This window comes from Juglans microcarpa x Juglans regia, chromosome 1S (assembly GCF_004785595.1).
Source record: "Juglans microcarpa x Juglans regia isolate MS1-56 chromosome 1S, Jm3101_v1.0, whole genome shotgun sequence".
NCBI lineage: Eukaryota > Viridiplantae > Streptophyta > Magnoliopsida > Fagales > Juglandaceae > Juglans > Juglans microcarpa x Juglans regia.
The window spans coordinates 22911086-22930296 of record NC_054595.1 but is presented as its reverse complement, the minus strand read 5'-3'; the positions used below and the strand labels follow the sequence as shown (position 1 = coordinate 22930296).

Genomic DNA, 19211 nt, shown 5'->3' with positions numbered 1-19211 from the left:
AAACAAACCAACTCAACTGTTTGGTGTTAAAATAAACAGTAACTGACGAGTATAATTACTGTCACGTTTAGTAACACAATTAAAATAAAATATTTTATTAAAAATTGAATAAAATATTATTATAATATTATTTTTAAAAAAAAAATTAAAAAAATTAAATTATTTAATATATTTTATATGAGAGTTTGAAAAAATTGTAATAATTATATGAGATGAAATGACTTGATTTCGTGTAACTAAAACAGTTAAATCTTTTCTAGTGAAAATGATGGGCGGGAGAGTGGCACAAGTCGCTGGCCGAGTTTGGCATTATTATTTTTCTGTTTTTTCTAATAGATTGACATCCCAACACAGCTAGGGAAACTAATAAAATCTAGGACACTCATCTACCTATGAAATTTAATACATTCTTCCCGCGAAACCTTCTTCTTGGTGGGAGTGCCCTGCATAACTTCTTAATGCCATTACCCAACTCAAATCGAACCTCCATTAGAGTGATTTCACTTGACACCAGTGAACCAGCTCTTATTTGAGCTTTGGGAAAGCCTGCAATGAAATTTCAGTCAACACAGATATTGTACAACACAACAATTACAGACAAAACTTCATTGCATAACAATAATATAACAATAACTGCATATGAGAAAACCGAACACCGCATCAAAATGTATTTCAGATTCCCAGCAGAACTAAGTAAACTCTGACTCTAGGATACCTTCTCACTCTCAAGAATTTTACTAGTTAAAAGGATTGCAAATATGAACTTTGTGTCGCCTAATGCCTGTGTTTCTAAAGCTCCACAGCTCTCTTCCTGGCCAAGTCAATCCTGGGTCAGCAACAGCTAGTATCAAAAGGTCCATATTTCATTTTCAATATGAAATTGTGATAAAATTACATAGATATTTCGCACATGTGGATTTCAATGGTGGATTCCAGACAGATTATTGTTTATTATGTGTTGTGTTGGTGCACATTGCGTAATGGAGCACTATATTCTGCGAACAAAGATGGCAATGATGTAACTTTGATAGCACTTTTTCAACTTGAATTGAACACTAGTATCCACAAGCATGATTTCATTATTCAATAAGCCTTCCACTAAGTCCCTTACCAGAGCCAATGAAGAAAATATGCATCTCCCAAGCCAAAAAGAAATATATAAAAGTGATTTATGAGCATTAGTCATACAAAACAAGTCATTCAAGCTTTCAAAATGAGCCTTATGACTTTCCTTCCTGGATATCACACTATCTTGATTTTTCAGAGGCACCCGTAAATACAACTGAAAAGCTACAATAGTCAATAGTCACTTACAAACGCAAAGAACATTCAATGGTTTTTGTTCTTGCGGGCTAGTTCACGGGCCATCTCCCTTAGCTCCTCTGGTGACGGAGGCCTTGGTCCCTCAGGGGGATACACTATATAAGAATGCTTCACACCAAAACAAGTAACAATAATTTAGACCACTGGCACTAGATCAAGACAAGCATCCCACCCCAACAGCCCAACCCCTCCAAAAGGAAGGGTAGATATAAAACACCACATAATAAATTAGGACAAAAAGATTACTTATAAAAAAAAAACAAAAAAAAAAAAGGACAAAAGACTAGCACCCATAGGATCCGCTCATGTACTAGTAGGTATAATGAAATGAAATGGTTCCCAACAACCTGAATATGAAATTCCAGCTGCATGAGGACTCACTAAATCAAATTCCAACTCATGGGCCCCCATCTTAAGGCACAGTTGAGGTAATGCAATCTGCTCCAGCATCTCAATAGTCAAGATGTAGAATATTGATGTTCTTAAATTTGAAATTGAAAACAGCCCTTAATTGGAAAATAAAAGAACATAATAAGCTCGTTAGCTCAATAGGATAACCCTACAATCTCTCCCAGAAGTGTTGCGGAAAACGATTATGTATCTTTCCATTGATATTAAACCAAAGCTTATTAGCAAATTATGCAAAAACATTTCTATGATACAAGCTGCCGTGCTAGTTGCTCGTTTCCACGCCATGTCTGTATTACACATATACCCACACACGCACCCACCCACCAAACTGCATGTAAAATAATATATAAACAGAAATTGCCGGTTTCAAAACACAAACAGCGCCATCTATCACAAATCCCTAATAATACTCTATAATCAAATATTATAACAACTCCCAAAACACATGACAGATTCATAAACTAGACACAAGTGAATTGACACAAACTAATCAAAATCTGACCCAGAAAATAGATAGAAAATTAAAAAAATACAGATGGAGCGAGCGTAGGGGCTTACATTTCCCATGAATTTCTGAATATTCTTAGTATTGTTAGCGAAGGCATACATAAGAACGATGGGAACGGTCACATAGATCCCGAACTTGGCGATCTCAAGTATTCCCTTGGAAGTTCCCAAAGAAGACATTTTCTTCCCCTAACAAAGTATTGATCCTGAAATAAACGGAAACGTACTCCTCAGTTTAACTGCAAATCTTCTCCCAAAACCAAAACCCTAGAAATGCTACGCCGAGGGAGCGACAGAGAGATGAACTGCAAGTCGAATGACGCTGGGACGGGGATGAAGACGAGACCTTGGTAACTTGGGAGCTATTGTAGTCGTTAGGAGCGTAACCTATGAAATTTGGGTCGGCTGATTAGCCCTAACAGCTGCATTGGGCTTCAGAATTTAGGACTAGTCCGCCTTTCATGGGCTGGTATTTTGACGTGCGTGTTTAAAAAATATAACCGGTCTCGTTTATTTTTTAAGATGAAATAAATTGAGATTAAAATTAAAAAATTAAATAAAATATTATTAAAATATATTTAATAATATTATTTTTATTTTAAAATTTAAAAAAAGTTAGATTATTAATTTTATTTTATATAAAAATTTAAAAAAATCATAACAATGAGACGAGAAATTTTAAATTTTAATCTTGAAAGCAAATCAAGCCAAAACTCCTTTCCATTATTTTGCAACAAATCATTCACTGGCCATCCATTTCTTTAAAAAATATTTTTTGGGTTGAGTTCTCAATTTTATTCTTAATTTTGAAGAAATTATCAATTGGTTAATTATTCATGTTATGTTTACGCTGCGTAATAATCGATGAAAACGCAATACATCTCCAAAATAATCTCGTTATAATTATAAAACAAAATAATTATAGACAATTGATTAAAGAAAAGGAACCAACATGGTCGGGACAATTTTTTATTTTTTATTTTTTTAAAAAATATTTTAAATGATATTGTAAATTTTTTTTTAAAAATATAAAGATATAAAAATAAATAAAAAGGCGAAATCATCTTATGGGGCCATCCTCGGGCGGGCTACACCCTCGGTGGGCGTAGCAGGACTCTAAAGAAAAATATAACCATTTGTCGTGCAAAACTCGATGAACGGAATGGAAGACATCCTTCCTTCCCAACGATCCCAATTATGAAACTGTCGTGGTGGCTAAGGCATCAGCCACCTGGCATAAGGTGCCCATATCATTGTATAATTATATTCGAAGATATTTACGCTATATATCATATATGTGATATAATTTAATTTTAAAATCTAAATCTCAACTGTCAAATCATAGATTCATCCCATTTGGAGTGCTTGATCCACCCTTAAGTTCTTAACAAAAATCTTAAGCCATAAAAATATTTTATAAAAATAATTTTAAAAATTGATGCGACTAGCTTGATGTGATAAATCAAATTATAAAAATAATTTAATTGTAAAGTAAATTTAACATATTATAAAAAATTAAATTAGTTTATAAAATTCTCTTATAAAATCTTTATAAGATCGTTGATGCTCTAACCACCTTCCAATCCATTCGGAGTGCTAGAGGGGTGAAGGTTTTTCTCTTCTATCACCCACGCTCATCACTTCATAAATGCAATTTGTCTATTTTATTTATTCATTTGACAATGAACAAAATAACAATGCTAACTCATGTACTCATAAGTTTTACATATTTACGTGATTTTTTCATCTGTACACCATTTTCATTAAGAAAAAATTGAAAAGTTACATATTGGATATGTAAATCTTTTATGAATATATTTAACATCTTTCTCGAACAAAATGGTGATTTATTTAAAGAAATAAAAGAAAAATGATAAATTGAGAAATCCATACAAGGTCAAAAATAGTTGGCCTAAAATGATAAATGATAGTTACAGTCATGAGTATGCAAGCGTAAACGCTGTATAATCACTTTAAAAAAAGTAAATAAATACGAGATTCACATAAAATAAATTAATTTTTTAATAATAAACTTCATTCTTTTTCAAAACAATTACACAATACTTACACATTCCACAACTGTATGTAATATTACTCAAAATTTAATCCATTAGTCAATTTAAAGGGTCATTATTTTGAAAACTAGTCCTAAAGTTGCCCAAAATATGGAAGCAGCTGCACAAGATTTGCTCAAAGTTAAAACACATTTTTTAGGTAATGGAAAGCGACGAAGTTAGCTTTAGTTCCGTTCCGTAGAAGTTCAAACATCTCCCAAAATATCCCACCAAAATCAATCCCAACCTTTTTTTTTTTTTTTTTACCAGATTTAAGTATCTGCCTCCTCCAGATATTTTTTACAGCAAATGGTTTTCCTTCAAGCTCCATGCATGTATTCTTTTGCACTTGACTTGTCTTGTCTTCTTGCCGATTAATTAAGTGTACACGTGGTCGATCTAACGGCCTGAAATTTGATATGCAAACGTATACTCTCTTTCTAGTGATCCAACGAGTCACATTGGCATCTAATCTAATAAAGAATTGTGAGTGGTCCAAAAATTAAATGAATTATGCCGTCCATTCAATCCATTAAAAAAAGGCAATGTTAGTTGCTCATAAATGAATATAAAATTCCCATTTTTTTAATTAATTAGACCCATATTAATTTAGATAATTATTCCCCATATATTATAGTTTACATGAGGTCAACAATAACTTCCAAAACCATTATTTGTTGTTATTATTTTTTTAATATTTTCAACACTGGGAAAAAAAAAACCAAAAAAGGAATAAGACAAATTAAGGATTATATTACGATGGATGAAACGTGGGTTTCTAAAGGGTTGTTTCCGGGAAAGATAATAAAATATTAGTATATGGAAGGTCGGATGGAAGTGTTGAAAGGCCGCCGTTCAGAAAATATCGGGTTTTAATAAATTTATCAAACTGTTTTTTCATCTCATCATGTGATGTCCGATATGTTTGAAAGAAGAATATTAATTAATTATTACAAATTACCAATATTAGGTAGATCGATTATATAATAATCGTGTAAAAATGATATTCTATGATTCACTCACAATGCCCAATATTTCTGTTAGAGAAGTTGACAAAATGGTAATATTATTTACGATGTTTAATTATATCAACTAATATATCATATTTTAAATGAAGTATATAGATTAATTAGAGTTATTTAAAATATAAACGTAGATTGATATGATTGATATTTATAACATTTAAGATAAATAAAAAAACATTTTTTATTATTAAGATATATTTAATTTATCATCAATGTAATTGGAATTGGAGTCCCTATATTCTACTTCGCCTAAAATGGCTTTACTTTAAGCTCCTTGTTTAGTTTAGTATGTCTTCTTCTAAAAAAACAAATTACAAAACCGGCCAAGAAATCCATAAAAAAGAAAAAAAAATAAAAAATAAAAAGGAGAATGTTGTCTATGGCTCAAATTAGAGTATAAAACTCCCACTTGCATTTTACTATCTATATATATATAGTTTATTTAGATATTTTTACTGATAAAACTTAGTTTTCATGATGTAAGCGCCACCTTCATCACAAATCACTGCTTCTCCCATCCATCATTAAGTTTGCTCGCTTGATCCGCCTAATTGGCCACTTGTGGGAGAGGAATCGTGCATCATCCATGAGCTACTAATTGGGATATTCTAGAAGCATGCTCTATAATTTGCATAAAAACTCTTATCAACTTTGTGTTTTGTAATTTGCATTAAGAGATTTTTTTTAATTACACTTTAATTTTATCATTCTCAATTATATCTGTAAGATAATATTTTTGTAATTGATTACAGTGTAAATGACTCAACGCATAAAATCATTTAAAATGTACCACAATTACCCAAAAAATGACAACATTTAAAAATGAAAGAAAACATTATTCTTGTACTTAAAGAGCACTCCAATGGATTATTTATAATATATTTTTCTTTAAAATATAAAAAAATACTCTCAAAAGTGCATTCCATTTGATCTTCTATTTTAAATATATTTTTACATTTGTTACAGTAAACCTTTGGATGTAGAGAACACACTATTCATCATTGTAAACATTTTGAATTAATTTTTCTTCCCTCCTCTTGCTAAGTTTCTCATTTCTTCAACTCTCTTTATTCACATTATACAATCATTGAGAATGAATATTCTCATAATATATTTTGAGAATATTTTCATTATATAATCTATTCTTTTTATTTTTTGAATTAATTTATATTTTGATTTACCTTATAAATTTGTATTAATTTAAAACAGGACATAGTTATATGACATTGTATATAGAGAGATATTGCAAATATTAAAATATATGAGAATATTATTAATAGTTAGAGAAAATATTTGAAATGAATAAAAAAGATTAAAAAGTATAATATTTAAATGATATGAAGAAAAAATAGATAAGCTGATGTATGTTATATTGTAAAAGTCAACATGTAAAATAGAAAAAGTAAATTTTAAATGTATTTTAAAAAATAAGATGAAGAATCTATTAAGAATGTTCTATAAGCGCTATCTAAGAGCATTGACATTGGATTGGCCAAATACATTTTCATCTTTATATTTGACTAATTTTAACAATAACTGGCCCACATTGAATTAGCCAAAGACTTTTCATCTCAAATACGAGCTACGTAATTTCATTTTTCTTTTCAAAGATGAAAAGTCCTGTAACAAATCTAAACCCATTGTTTATTATATTTCGGCTCATTCTCTCTCCCGTGACTCTTTTCTTTGATATCGTGTGATGAAATTTTGTTTATTGGATTGTGAAAATAAAAATAAAAATAAAAATAAATATGATTATTGAAGATTATAGAAGATTATGAAAATAGAATTAATTAATTATAAAAATATAAAAATAAAAAATAATAATATTTTATTATTATAGAGAGTGTGATGACTAATCTAATGTAAATTTTAAATTTTAAATTTTAAATAATTAATTAAAAATAAAAAAATTACATATTAATCAAAATTTAAAAAATAAAATAATCAATCCAATACCAATGTTCCAATACCAATGCTACAAGGTAGCAACCCATTCATAAGGGAGGGAAAATGAAATAAAGGTCCAGTCCATCGATTATGAAGAACTGAAAATTGGGCTTAAAGAAGAGGTATCGCATTTATTATGGACAACATCTGATCTAATTTGGAACGTACAGAAAGGTAACTGCACTTATCGTTTAAAGCACGAAATCGAAGATTACAACATTGACAGTTAAGGCAGGTGGGCTATTTCGTATTGAATATCTTAATTTTAAAGGTCTTTTTTTTTTTTTTTTTAATGATTTGAATTGCTGCCATGCTGTGTATATACTATATATAATTTTTTTTTTTTTTTTTTGGTAGGGCTGTGTTATATACAATTGATTGATGAAAAAGTCATCAATTATTTTTATTTTTTAATTTTAATGTGAGTAGAGCATCGCGCGTGCTCAATCAGTCAATGCTCGGAACCTTTGACTTCTCTGGTGGACCCCGTTCTGTAAGCATAGGTAACTAGTTTTCCACGTGGCAGCTTTTTTAGCCGTCAATTTTGATGCTTCAACCTAAAACATTGAAGAGTGTAAGTTATTTATCCACACCACATTATTTTAAAATACAGTTTATATAAATCTTAATTGCATTAGTTTTTTCTAAAAACAATACCATTAGTTTAAACTTCTATAAGATTGAAAATTTTCATGTTTTATTATCTTTTTAATAAAAGTATAATTTTTAAATAAGAATATGAAAAACTCAAATTTACCTTTTCAAAATTTGCGGATAAAATTAGAGTATATAATATAAATAATTTATTTTGTCACAATCAAATAGCTCATGAACAAATTGATAAAATTATTTTTTCTAGTAAAATCCTGAAAAATTAAAAAGCAGTTAAAAGTTTAAAACATTATTAAGTGGTTGCCTAAAGAAATACAAATTAAAAAAAAAAAAAAAGCTGTATTGGTGTGTGGCAATCACTAAACTTTTTTTAAAAAATTATTAGATAGTCTTGAAATACAAACACATGGTACTCCATCTTATCATAAAATGTAAGTCAATTAAAATCGATACTCATGCAAGTAATTTTAACTATATTATTTAGTATAATAAAATGAAGATACCATGTCATTTATCAAAAATACTTAAAACTATCTGTTTTTATTTAATGAGAAATTCTATTTATCATTTCTATATATCACATATCATATTTTTTTTTTCTAACTAAATGTGTGATATATGGATGATGAGTATAAGAATTCAATTAATTTAAGAATAATAAAACAAAAAAAATTTAAAAATTAAAGAAAAAGTGTGGTGTGTGGTATGTAGTGTGTGATGTACGGGGATGATGAGTAGTAAAACTCATAAATATACTCATGTTAAAATATGATTGTATAAAAGATTGTACATCTAACATTATTCTTTATAAAATCATTATAATGAACTGTATATAAATAATATAATAATTTTATTATTGATGCCGAGACCAAAAAATTGAAAAAAAAAATGTGCAATTTCCGCGATGGACCCCGTGAAAGTTGGGAGAAAGTAGGAGGAGAACGACGGTTCACCGGTGGCTGCTGATTTGACTGACTTTCTGGTGCCAAGTTTGACCAAAAATGGTCAGTAAAACACGTATTGACTACGGCCAGTGATACCCAATTGATCCTCGAGAGTAGATGATAGATCTTCGCATATTCAACGAATCATGTCGTGCATTTTGAGAGAAAATCTCTCCTTTTCTCTTGGCTTCGCATATTAATAATGATTTTGTAATTTATTTATTGCCCTGGGAATACTATGATTTTTGTTCACTTTGTTGATGTGTCCCCACAACTTTCCCTTTTTAATGATAAATAGATAAATAGGAATATAATTATTATGTTTATTTATTTCACAATTGGTTAACATCATTGTGTCATTTCATAAGTATTATATATATATATATATTTTTTTTTAAATCTGAATTTTTAATGCATTTAAATTCTAAAATTTTGCATAACCGTCTTACATTTTATACTAACTCCTTGTTTTGCTAACAAATATGATATGTATATCCTCAACTTGATTGTATAAACTTTACTATTAAATATCATATTTTCAAGTCACAATTTTTTTAAAAAATACTTTAACCTTAAATAGATTATATAAAAATAAATATACAAAATAACGTGTTTTGATGTAGTATATTAAATTATAAAATTATTTTTATTATAAAATAGATATAATGGACTAAATTAAGTCACATTAATTTATAAGTCTTTTTTTATTGACATCGAGTGTTTAGAAACAACGTCCCAACTAATCTTGGGTGCACAGGTCCTCAACAAAAAATTTATCGAAAATGCACCTTGAGTAATTCAATAAAAAAAATTCTGATAGCCTTTATAAATTATTTACATCAAATGAGATTTGAACCTTAGATTTTGGAGAAACATACCCCCAATTTCAAAGCATTTACCACTTGAGACAACTCCTAAGAATTTTATAAGTCTATTTTTATGTAATTTTATTTTTTATTTTTTTATGTCTATCACACTTTTCTTTCCTTTTTTTCTATAGACAATTGATATATATTTTTTTTGGTAAATGTAACTTTAAGAAACAATCATACCACACAAAGATGATGAAAAATACCAAAAAAATAGAGATTAAGGTCGAGTCAAGTCTTATCGAGATACAGCCATCCAAACTGAGTTTGTGGAGGGCGAAAATAATTGCCCATAAAAAATAACTGTCATCCCAAAATATGGATATTAAAGCATATTTAAATGTTAAATTGAGTTTAATTGAATTAAGATGGTAAAATATTGTTAAAATATTATTTTTTAATATTATTATTTTAAAATTTTAAAAAATTAAATTATTTATTATATTTTATATTAAAATTTAAAAAAATTATAATAATAAGTTAAAATAAGTTTATCAACCAAACAAAAAACGAATTCACAATCTTAATTATGTACAGATAGATAGAAAATAGAAATGCAACTATTTTACCTCATGTGGATAGAAACAAAGGTTCGAGATCAGGGATAATGATTATCTATATATATTTCAAAATTAAAAATAAAAATAAAAAACTACTATATTCCACTATATTTAGTATTGGAACACGCTATCAATTATCACTATTTAATATAATATTATCAAATTTCCGAATTAATAAAAAACAGGTTTGAATAAAAAATACAGATACGTCAGTGGGTAGCCAACATTCATCGATCTGTAGACTATAAATAAGGAAACACACTAACCTCTGTTGGTGTTGGAAGTTGGGTCCCCTTCTCTCTCTTCCTCCAACCCCTCTAGCCAGTAGCCATGGAGCCAGGGGTCCCGGTTCCACCGCCATCGCCACCCACCACCATCCTCGGGAAGTACCAATTGGGGCGTCTACTGGGACGTGGAAGCTTCGCCAAGGTGTACCAGGCACGGTCCATGGCGGACGACACAGCCGTGGCCGTGAAGATCATCGACAAGTCCAAGACCGTCGATGCTGCCATGGAACCGCGGATAATCCGAGAGATCATGGCCATGCGCCGCCTTCAGGACCACCCTAACATCCTCAAGATTCTCGAGCTCATGGCCACCAAGACCAAGATCTACCTCGTCGTCGAACTTGCCACGGGCGGAGAGCTCTTCTCCAAGATCTCTCGCCGCGGCAAGCTTGCCGAGCCGTCGGCGCGACGGTACTTCCAGCAGCTGGTCTCGGCGCTGCATTTTTGCCACCAAAACGGCGTAGCCCACCGCGACTTGAAGCCCCAGAACCTCCTCCTCGACAAAGACGGTAACCTGAAGGTCTCGGACTTCGGACTCTCGGCTCTCCCGGAGCAGCTCAAGAACGGGTTGCTCCACACGGCGTGTGGGACCCCTGCTTACACAGCCCCCGAGGTCGTCTGCCGGCGTGGATACGATGGTTCCAAAGCCGACGCTTGGTCTTGCGGGGTCATCCTGTACGTGTTCCTTGCCGGTTACCTCCCATTCGACGATAGCAACCTCGTGTATATGTACAAGAAGATTCACCGGCGAGACTATCATTTCCCAGCCTGGTTTTCCAAGCCGGCGCGACACGTGATCTTTCAGCTCCTCGATCCGAACCCAGACACGAGAATGAGTATGGAAGGCCTCATGCAAAACGCATGGTTCAAGAAGTCCTTACGAGAGAGAAACCAAAACCAGATCAGTCTATTCGATTCAGCCAGTAACTGCAAATGTGACATGCTCACAAGCATGAACGCTTTCGATATAATATCTTTGTCCTCGGGATTGGACTTATGGGGGCTGTTCGAAACGACGACACGTGGTGGGAAAGAGAAGAGGTTTACGTCGAAAGAATCCGGGGAAGTGGTGATAGAGAGAGTGAGGGAGGTGGGTGGGAGATTAGGGTACAAAGTCCAGGAAGGGAAAGGTGGGTGTAGCGTAGGGTTGGGGAAAGGGAAGGTGGTTTTGTTCGTTGGGGTGTCGGCAATCGCGCCGGAGCTGGTGTTGGCGGAGGTTAAGGTGATCGAAGGTGGGGTGGAGTTTGAGGAGCTGAATCAGTGGGGAGATTTGGAGGCTGGGATTCAAGACATTGTTGTTTCTTGGCACAACGATAACCGTAACGGTGGAGATGGTTAATGGATTTGCAGCGAGTGGATTTTAATTTCATGTGTTTGAGCTATATGATGATGAGGAGGAGGAGAAGGCGAACATGGGTGCGATCTATCATCTATGTGCATATGACTATTCAGTTAGAGTTCTAGGTGTTGGAATTGGAATGATCAAGAGCTCAAGGTTTGTCTCTCGAAAGAATTTGTACATGATGAAAATCATCACTCCCGTTAGAATAATATTAATATGTACGTTTTCTCTTGGTTTTATTTAGCCTGTTTTTTTTTCTTTTTTTGTTAATGTTGAAGGTCCTCTTTTCTTTTCAATTAAACACAAATCCATGTATTTGCAAAGATCCTGTGCACAGTGGAGGTGACAAGAAAAGAAGAGGGGATTTCCCCAAGGATTCATGCCCTGTAATTCTTTCACTTTGTGGAAACAGTATTTCAGAAAGCTTCAAAGCTCTGAAATTACTTGCTTTTTTCAGTGAGCCTTTCAGGAGACGTGGTAAAACAGTTAGGCCGTTAGCTTAATATGCTTTTGTATTGGATTTGCAAAGCTCAGAGCTGACCACTGTAGCCCTCCCCTCCATACAACGATACAGATTTATGTTTGGTTGAAAATAAGCAAGACTATTTTCAGTGATCACGTGACGGCCGGCTTGCTTGCCTAAAAGTAAACACGAGCAAACATTTTTTAATTAAATCTACAAAAGCAAGTCTCTGGTATCTAGGGGAATACAACGTTTGCATAGGATGGAATATGCAGAATCCAGTTTCAATTCTCTGTATGCTAAAATGGAGAAGTGCATCCACAAAAGCTACTACAATTTGCATATAGAAGTTGGCTTGCCTGATTTTTCCAGCCAACCCCTTTTGTGATGGAAGTGATATACTTGGAACCCATCGGACTGGTACCACCCGCCTGATAATAGTCCTATCCAAACTTCCAGACGAGTTCTTATAGAAGAATTGTAGGGAGACTCCTTCATTTGACAATCACAAGACCAGACAGACCTCTCGTACTCGGTTCACATTCTTAGCCAGTTTCTAGATCAGCCGATACAGTCCAATCTTTCTGCTGCTGGCTGCTTCTTTCTCAGATTTTCTTTAAGTTTCAGTTAAAGGGATTATGTGATTCAGATTGGGAAAATCACCCAGATATCCGGAGATCTATGACTGGTTTCTGTGTTTATTCAGGAAATTCCTTCTGTTTCATGGAAATCCAAAAGAGAATGACTGTTTCAAGATCCTCAATGATTTTGCAGTCTCAGATTCCGCAAATGCTTTGCCGTGTTGTTATAATCAGACAGCCTTACATATTGTTGCCAATCCTGTATTCCATGAGATGACAAAACATCTCGAAATAGACTGCCAATTCGAGATATGATTCAAGCTAGCCTCATCAAAGCAACGCGCCTCTTCCTCACATCAGCTTGCTAACCTTTTCACATAGCCTCTTGGTTTTGAGTCTTTGACAGACTTTTGAATTCTCATTAGCAAGCTGGGTGTTGTCCACTTGCACACTCCATCCTGAGGCAGAGTTATGCCCTTCTACATATTATCATTAGATTAAGGCTTTAAGCTATTTAACACTGGCTGCAAGTTGTAAATTCAGTTATAATCGGTTATACAATTTAATAGCTTAAAAAGTTAGTTAATTAGTTTGCTTATAATCCCGTCAGTTCGGTCTGCAGAGTTTTGTTTGTATAGATGTACGGTTGTGATTAATTTTGGAGTACAACCACATCCTTTCAAGAACACATTCATTCGGGTTACTCAGCATCCACAACTGTCTCAACCTGCTATGGCTCCTTCTTCGCCTCCTGCCTCTCCTCCACCTGTTGGACCTGAAGAGAGTGATCAGCAGTAAGGGGTTATTACATGCGCTTGGCTTGGCAATTGGGTTGGGAATAACAGCTGTTGAGTAAGGAAGGGAAGGGGTTGAGGGGAACGGAGAGTTTGATGGAAGATTTTGGGATGGCTTGGAGAAGTACGGGGTATTTAAGATTGAAAGAAAACTGCAGTAACATTATAAGCACCATTAGCAAGAAGGCCCTGTAAGCTCTAACTACAAAGTTAAATATAGGAAAATTCTATATATAAGCCGGTGCAGAACACACCTATCAGAACGCTTACATGACATTATTTGATTTAGAAAATAAATTTTAAAATTCGAATTGAGGTAAAACCTATACTACTGATGGGTTTAGTGAGTTGCTTGATTCAGGAGTCTGCCGACCCTATGCACAAAGGGGACATTGAGGCAGAGGTCTCTCTGCCTTCAAGAAGGTGAAGTGGAATGCCTATGAGGAGCTCAAGATCTTGCAATCCTTACAATCGGTCGGGCTGCTTTTATCCAAAAAACAGCCTACCAATCACATAATAACACGTAAGCCTTCCACCACAATTCTCCTGAAGCAGCACTACACCAAAAAAGGGGAATCCAAATCCTTTTGCGCGATTTCCAGCCCCTTACCCCTCACACCCCCTCAAAGTTGATTTCAGCCCCACGAATTGCACCCGAAGGAACCCCCCTTAGTCAAAGCTCAACCCATCGACATCGGCGTCGGCCACCTTCAAAAACCCCCTTCATCCAAGCTCAGCCCCCCTTCATTTTTTTTCTAGTGGAATTTGGACTCACATGCTATATTTCTTACTGAGACATTTGAAAAAGAGCTCATAATGACTTCAGATTTGGGCAGGCTCTGGTTTGGGCAGAGAAATTTTGACAAAATTGTTGTATATTCATTATGAGTAACTGTACAGTGGGTGGGGGTTCATTTCGTTTACATGTATTAGAAGAGCATGAATAATGATGCTTATGTCTCCCGTCAAAGAGGTGGGATGGAAGCTCTGTTGTCTATTCTTTACGAGGGAATTAAAGAAAAGCATATCACCTATTGTGCCTGATTTGTAAAAGTTGGGTGTATATATTCCCTAAATATGAGATGGCGCTCTGCTACATATTGATTAGTGCATTTGTTTCAAAATGTTACCTTGTGTTTTTCGTTGGTTGATTGACTTCACTTTCATGGTTTTGCTAACATTGTTCCAAAGATGACAACTTTCTCACTCACTCACTCACTCTCACATGCAGTTTGCCATTGCAGCTCCAAGAAGCAGATGTTGGGGATAGCTTAGAAAGCTAGAGGAGGTATGGTTGTTGCATGTAATAATTTATGGTTTGAAAAATGTATGTGGTTAGGGTCCCAAGGATTTCAACTCACTTGTTGCAGTGCGGATGAGAGTGGCTGTTGCGTAAAGGGAGTATGAAAATCTGGAAAGAAGGGGCAAAGACGGGCGGTGCGAGGAAGATAGAGTCGGCGTTGGTGTCGGCTTCAGACTGAGATGCTCACGTCGGAGTCGGATTGAGGGCGATGCAAAGGGATGCAGCGAGGAAGAGAGGGGCAGAGACGGGCGGGCAGTGCAAATGAGAAGGCAAAATGGCTAGCATGCGACCATGATTCTCTATGGCGGATTGTATTTCTCTTACAGCGTATTTGCTTAAATGGAATTAACTGAATAGATGGCTGTTTTTGTGGGTTTTTCAGCCGGACTGCTGGGAAGCGTTTATGTAAGCTAAATTATTATGCTCTGTAGGCAATACTGCATACATTAAGAGTCGGAACAAAAGCTTCCCTCCTCGTAATGCAATACCAAAATGGTATTTTTAACCGTTCATCTTTTAAAATCATTGGTTTTTGCAAATTTTTCAGTAAGAGAGACTCAAAAATACCGGTTAACTATCTCTTATGGCGAGGTAAAGTACGGTTTGGATAGTTAGATGAGATGAGATGAGATGGTTTTAGATAAAAAATCAAAGTTAAATAAAATATCGTTAGAATATTATTTTTTAATATTATTATTATTTTAAGATTTGAAAATTTTTAATTGTTTATCATATTTTATATAAGAATTTAAAAAAATTATAATGATGAAATGAGGTGAAATATTTTCATTATCTAAACGGGATCTAAACTTCACACCTCAGAAACACCAGAGCAGTACAATTTTGTGGGTTGTAACATGGGTGATGCTACCATGTTACACCCATAGAGAATTCTCATCGAACAGTCAATTTTTTTTTTTTTTTTCGTTTGCTTTTTTCTTGAATATTTTTTAAACTCCTTGAACATTTAAAAAAATTTCACAAAATTATTAAAAATATTTTTTTAACCATTAAAGAAAAAATAAGTAAAATAAACTAATATTCTATTATGTACCATAATTATCGATAGCTCATTTCCCTTATTCTTTAGGTGCCCATAGAAATGACATTATTCTATTATGTACCATAATTCTTCCGGCGGAAGACATCCAATTGATGTTGCTGAATGAATATATCACAGTGACGTGAAGGGAGTTCTACAAATTGAACCAAAATAATACTTTTAAAAAAATTGTAGGTATTGCATTTGTGTAGAGATACACAGTACACACCAACAGAAAAACATGGGCCAGCCCCTTTCTTGTCATGTAGCCCAATGTTGCTAAGGCCCAACCAAGGCTTGGTCCATTAAGTAAGGATAGTTTTTTTTTTTTTTTTGAAAAACTAAGGCCCACCAAATCTTGTCCTCTCATTAAAAAAAAAAAAAAAAAAAAGGTCTGTCGTGAGAGAGTTAATTGTTTTTTTACGTGAATTTTGAATTTGTTCTTTTTTTTTTTTTAAAGGGAGTATCATTAGAAGTGTTAGTGAATTTTTGTACTAAAAACTCCAATATAAAGTAAACGACAAAAGTAACGCATAGCTTTATATAAAATGAAAATGAAATTTTTGACACACTCCCAAAAATCATTCCTTAAACTAGAGAATTTCCACATAATATTTATTATTTATTGTTATGGGATAAGACGAGGGAGTACCGAATATTTACTCTCTTAAAATATCCTCCTAAAACTATATGCAAAGTTAATTACTTCTATTAATTTATATTCCCTATTTTTCCAATGAGTTTTTAATATTGCGTGAAGATTAGTTCCCTAAATTATAAATAACAAAGCCTTGATTTTTTTTTTCCTTATGGAGGTAAACCATGACAATAATTTGGTGAAATGGAGGGCTTCTGCAGTGATTTCTGCATGGACCCATGATGTTTTATTATCAGGCCTCGTTTGATTACACAAATAAGATAAAAGTTAAATAAAATATTATTCTTTAATATTATTTTTATTTTAAAATTTAAAAAATTGAATTATTTTTTATATTTTATTTAAAAATTTTAAAAAAAATTATAATAATTAGATAAAATATGAAAACAAGTCCGGCCTCAATCAAATCATTTTATTTTTTATTTATTTATATTTCAAATGAAAAATCACAAGACAGAAGGCAACATTTTGTCACATTTGAATAATTGAATGCTCAGAAATTAAATGGTGTTGACGAGATTTGGCACGCATGTAAACATGGTGTTAGAGGTGGGACAATGGATAGCGATGTGATGTTACGTAAACATCAAGAGTCCCAAATACAACAGCTACACGATTTGATGTTACATAAACAATAAGAGTCCCACAAATTTTTGCATCAGATAATAGTGAAGTGATAAGAAACTCTCTTACAACTCTCACAACAAAGATAATAATAATAATAATAAAACAATATTATAGATTTACTACATTTAAAGTTGTTGTTCCTATTAATTATGATAATATTCTAGTCTTCACAACTACGAAGTAATTTTATAAAATTAAAATTACAAATTGACATGATTTAATATAATTCGTTTGATATATATTTTTATTATAAAATAAATCAATATATCACATGATATTACATCAATTTATAAATTTATTTTTTGTAAAATATATTTATAGCTGTAACACTACTCTAATTTTTATAATACCATGATTTGAGTTTTTTTTTTTTTTTTTTTTTTTTTCAGAGCATTGACATTGACTTTATAAAAAGTCTAAGTAAATATAAAATATGATGAATTTCATCAAAAGAGAGCTACATTGGGTTAGCCAAAGATATAAATGTGAAACTTTGAGTTACAGTAAATGTATGTGCTTCTTCAAATTTAAAGAGTTACTGTTCACTTATCAAATCTATTTTTTATTCACTTTTAATTTCTAATGGTCTTTTTTATTCAAGTTTAATCTCCAACCGTCTTATAATAATAATAATATAATAATCAAATTAAATTATTAATTAACATATGATTAGTGCAATTATAAAATATGAAATAAAATAAAATATTATTATTAAAAAAATAATATTATATTATTATTTTGATGAATTCAATAGCTAATCTAATGTGGAGTTATGGATAATGAAGTTTTAGATATATAAAAAATATGTACTTTTTAGTAAAATTTAAAGATAAATTTGATAGAATCTAATACTAATGCTCTTTGAGACTCGTTATTACTAAATTTGTTTCAGCAATCCGTTCCTCTCCATCGATGAAGTTTCCAAACTGCACAGAAAAATAAATAATCAAAAAATAAAGAGAGGATAAAACAAATGGCAACAGGAAGAGAAGGACAATGTGGACCCTTTGATCAATTTTTTTTTTTTTTTTTCACGGGTTAAGTTCCATGCTGTCGTTAGACTCCTTACCCCCCGACATCATTTTTTTTTAAATTCCACGTCTTCACATCGTTCTAGGGATAAAAATATTTGTAATTTGTCCACCAAATTTTTATTTTTGTTTATTCTGTGGTTGGGCTTAGCTTAGCCCAAATACACGTGTAATGCTAAAACAGTATTATAAAATTAAACTTAAAAATTAACACAATTTTATATAATATATTATATTTATTTTACAATCTTAAATGTCACGTTAAGGCATCTGCCCACCACCACCATGGAGAGAGAGAGAGAGCGAGAGACCTGAGGCTGGAGGGTACGAGGCTGTGGGCTTTTAAAAAAAAAACAGAGAGAGATCTTTTATAGCGTGCGGGCGAATGCCCCCGGGGCCCGTTTTCATTAAATTACATTATATTATAATTTTATTTCTATAAAATATTTGATAGTTAAGGCATTTTTTGTGCTAGAAAAGTAGATTCACGCAAAGGTCGAGAATTTTTAATTTTAGATAAAAATTTAAAATATTATTATTAATTTGATATTTGAAAAAATTGAATTGATATTTAAAAAAAAAATTAAATTATTTATTATATTTTATGTATAAATTTAAAAAAATTATAATAATAAATAAAATTTAACTAACAGAAGGTTTGAGCAGTAGTCGTAGAGCCAAAAAATATATATATATATTGTTAAAAATGTAGCTTGAGAATCAATACGGACATAAATATTTGTAGACTATCAATCTATTGAATTAAAATGAGTAAAAACAATAGTAAGTAAAATTAAAAAAATAATATTTGATTGAAACAACAAAAAT

The 19211-nt window shown here is 32.4% G+C and overlaps 2 protein-coding genes across 2 annotated transcripts; one reads left to right on the top strand and one right to left on the bottom strand.

Moving 5' to 3' along the window:
• Positions 1-1146: 1146 nt before the first annotated feature.
• Positions 1147-2623, bottom strand: LOC121245898. The gene is made up of 2 exons (XM_041143807.1): positions 2293-2623; positions 1147-1431 (listed from the first exon to the last, which is right to left on the bottom strand). The coding sequence occupies exons 1-2, from the start codon at positions 2419-2421 to the stop codon at positions 1330-1332; spliced, it is 231 nt and encodes a 76-aa protein (XP_040999741.1). The 5' UTR covers positions 2422-2623; the 3' UTR covers positions 1147-1329.
• Positions 2624-10517: 7894 nt separating this feature from the next.
• Positions 10518-12123, top strand: LOC121245859 (CBL-interacting serine/threonine-protein kinase 7-like). Its single transcript, XM_041143748.1, has one exon. It carries the CDS (start codon positions 10586-10588, stop codon positions 11879-11881), a length of 1296 nt encoding a protein of 431 aa, XP_040999682.1. The 5' UTR covers positions 10518-10585; the 3' UTR covers positions 11882-12123.
• The last annotated feature ends 7088 nt before the right edge of the window (positions 12124-19211 follow it).

Excerpts from the sequence above, each read along its gene's own strand:
- LOC121245898 (XM_041143807.1), bottom strand. The coding sequence starts at position 2,421 with ATGTCTTCTTTGGGAACTTCCAAGGGAATACTTGAGATCGCCAAGTTC. Across the intron at positions 1,432-2,292 it reads TTCAGAAATTCATGGGAAAT|CATTCTTATATAGTGTATCC; the intron begins GTAAGCCCCTAC and ends TTTGGTGTGAAG.
- LOC121245859 (XM_041143748.1), top strand. The coding sequence starts at position 10,586 with ATGGAGCCAGGGGTCCCGGTTCCACCGCCATCGCCACCCACCACCATC.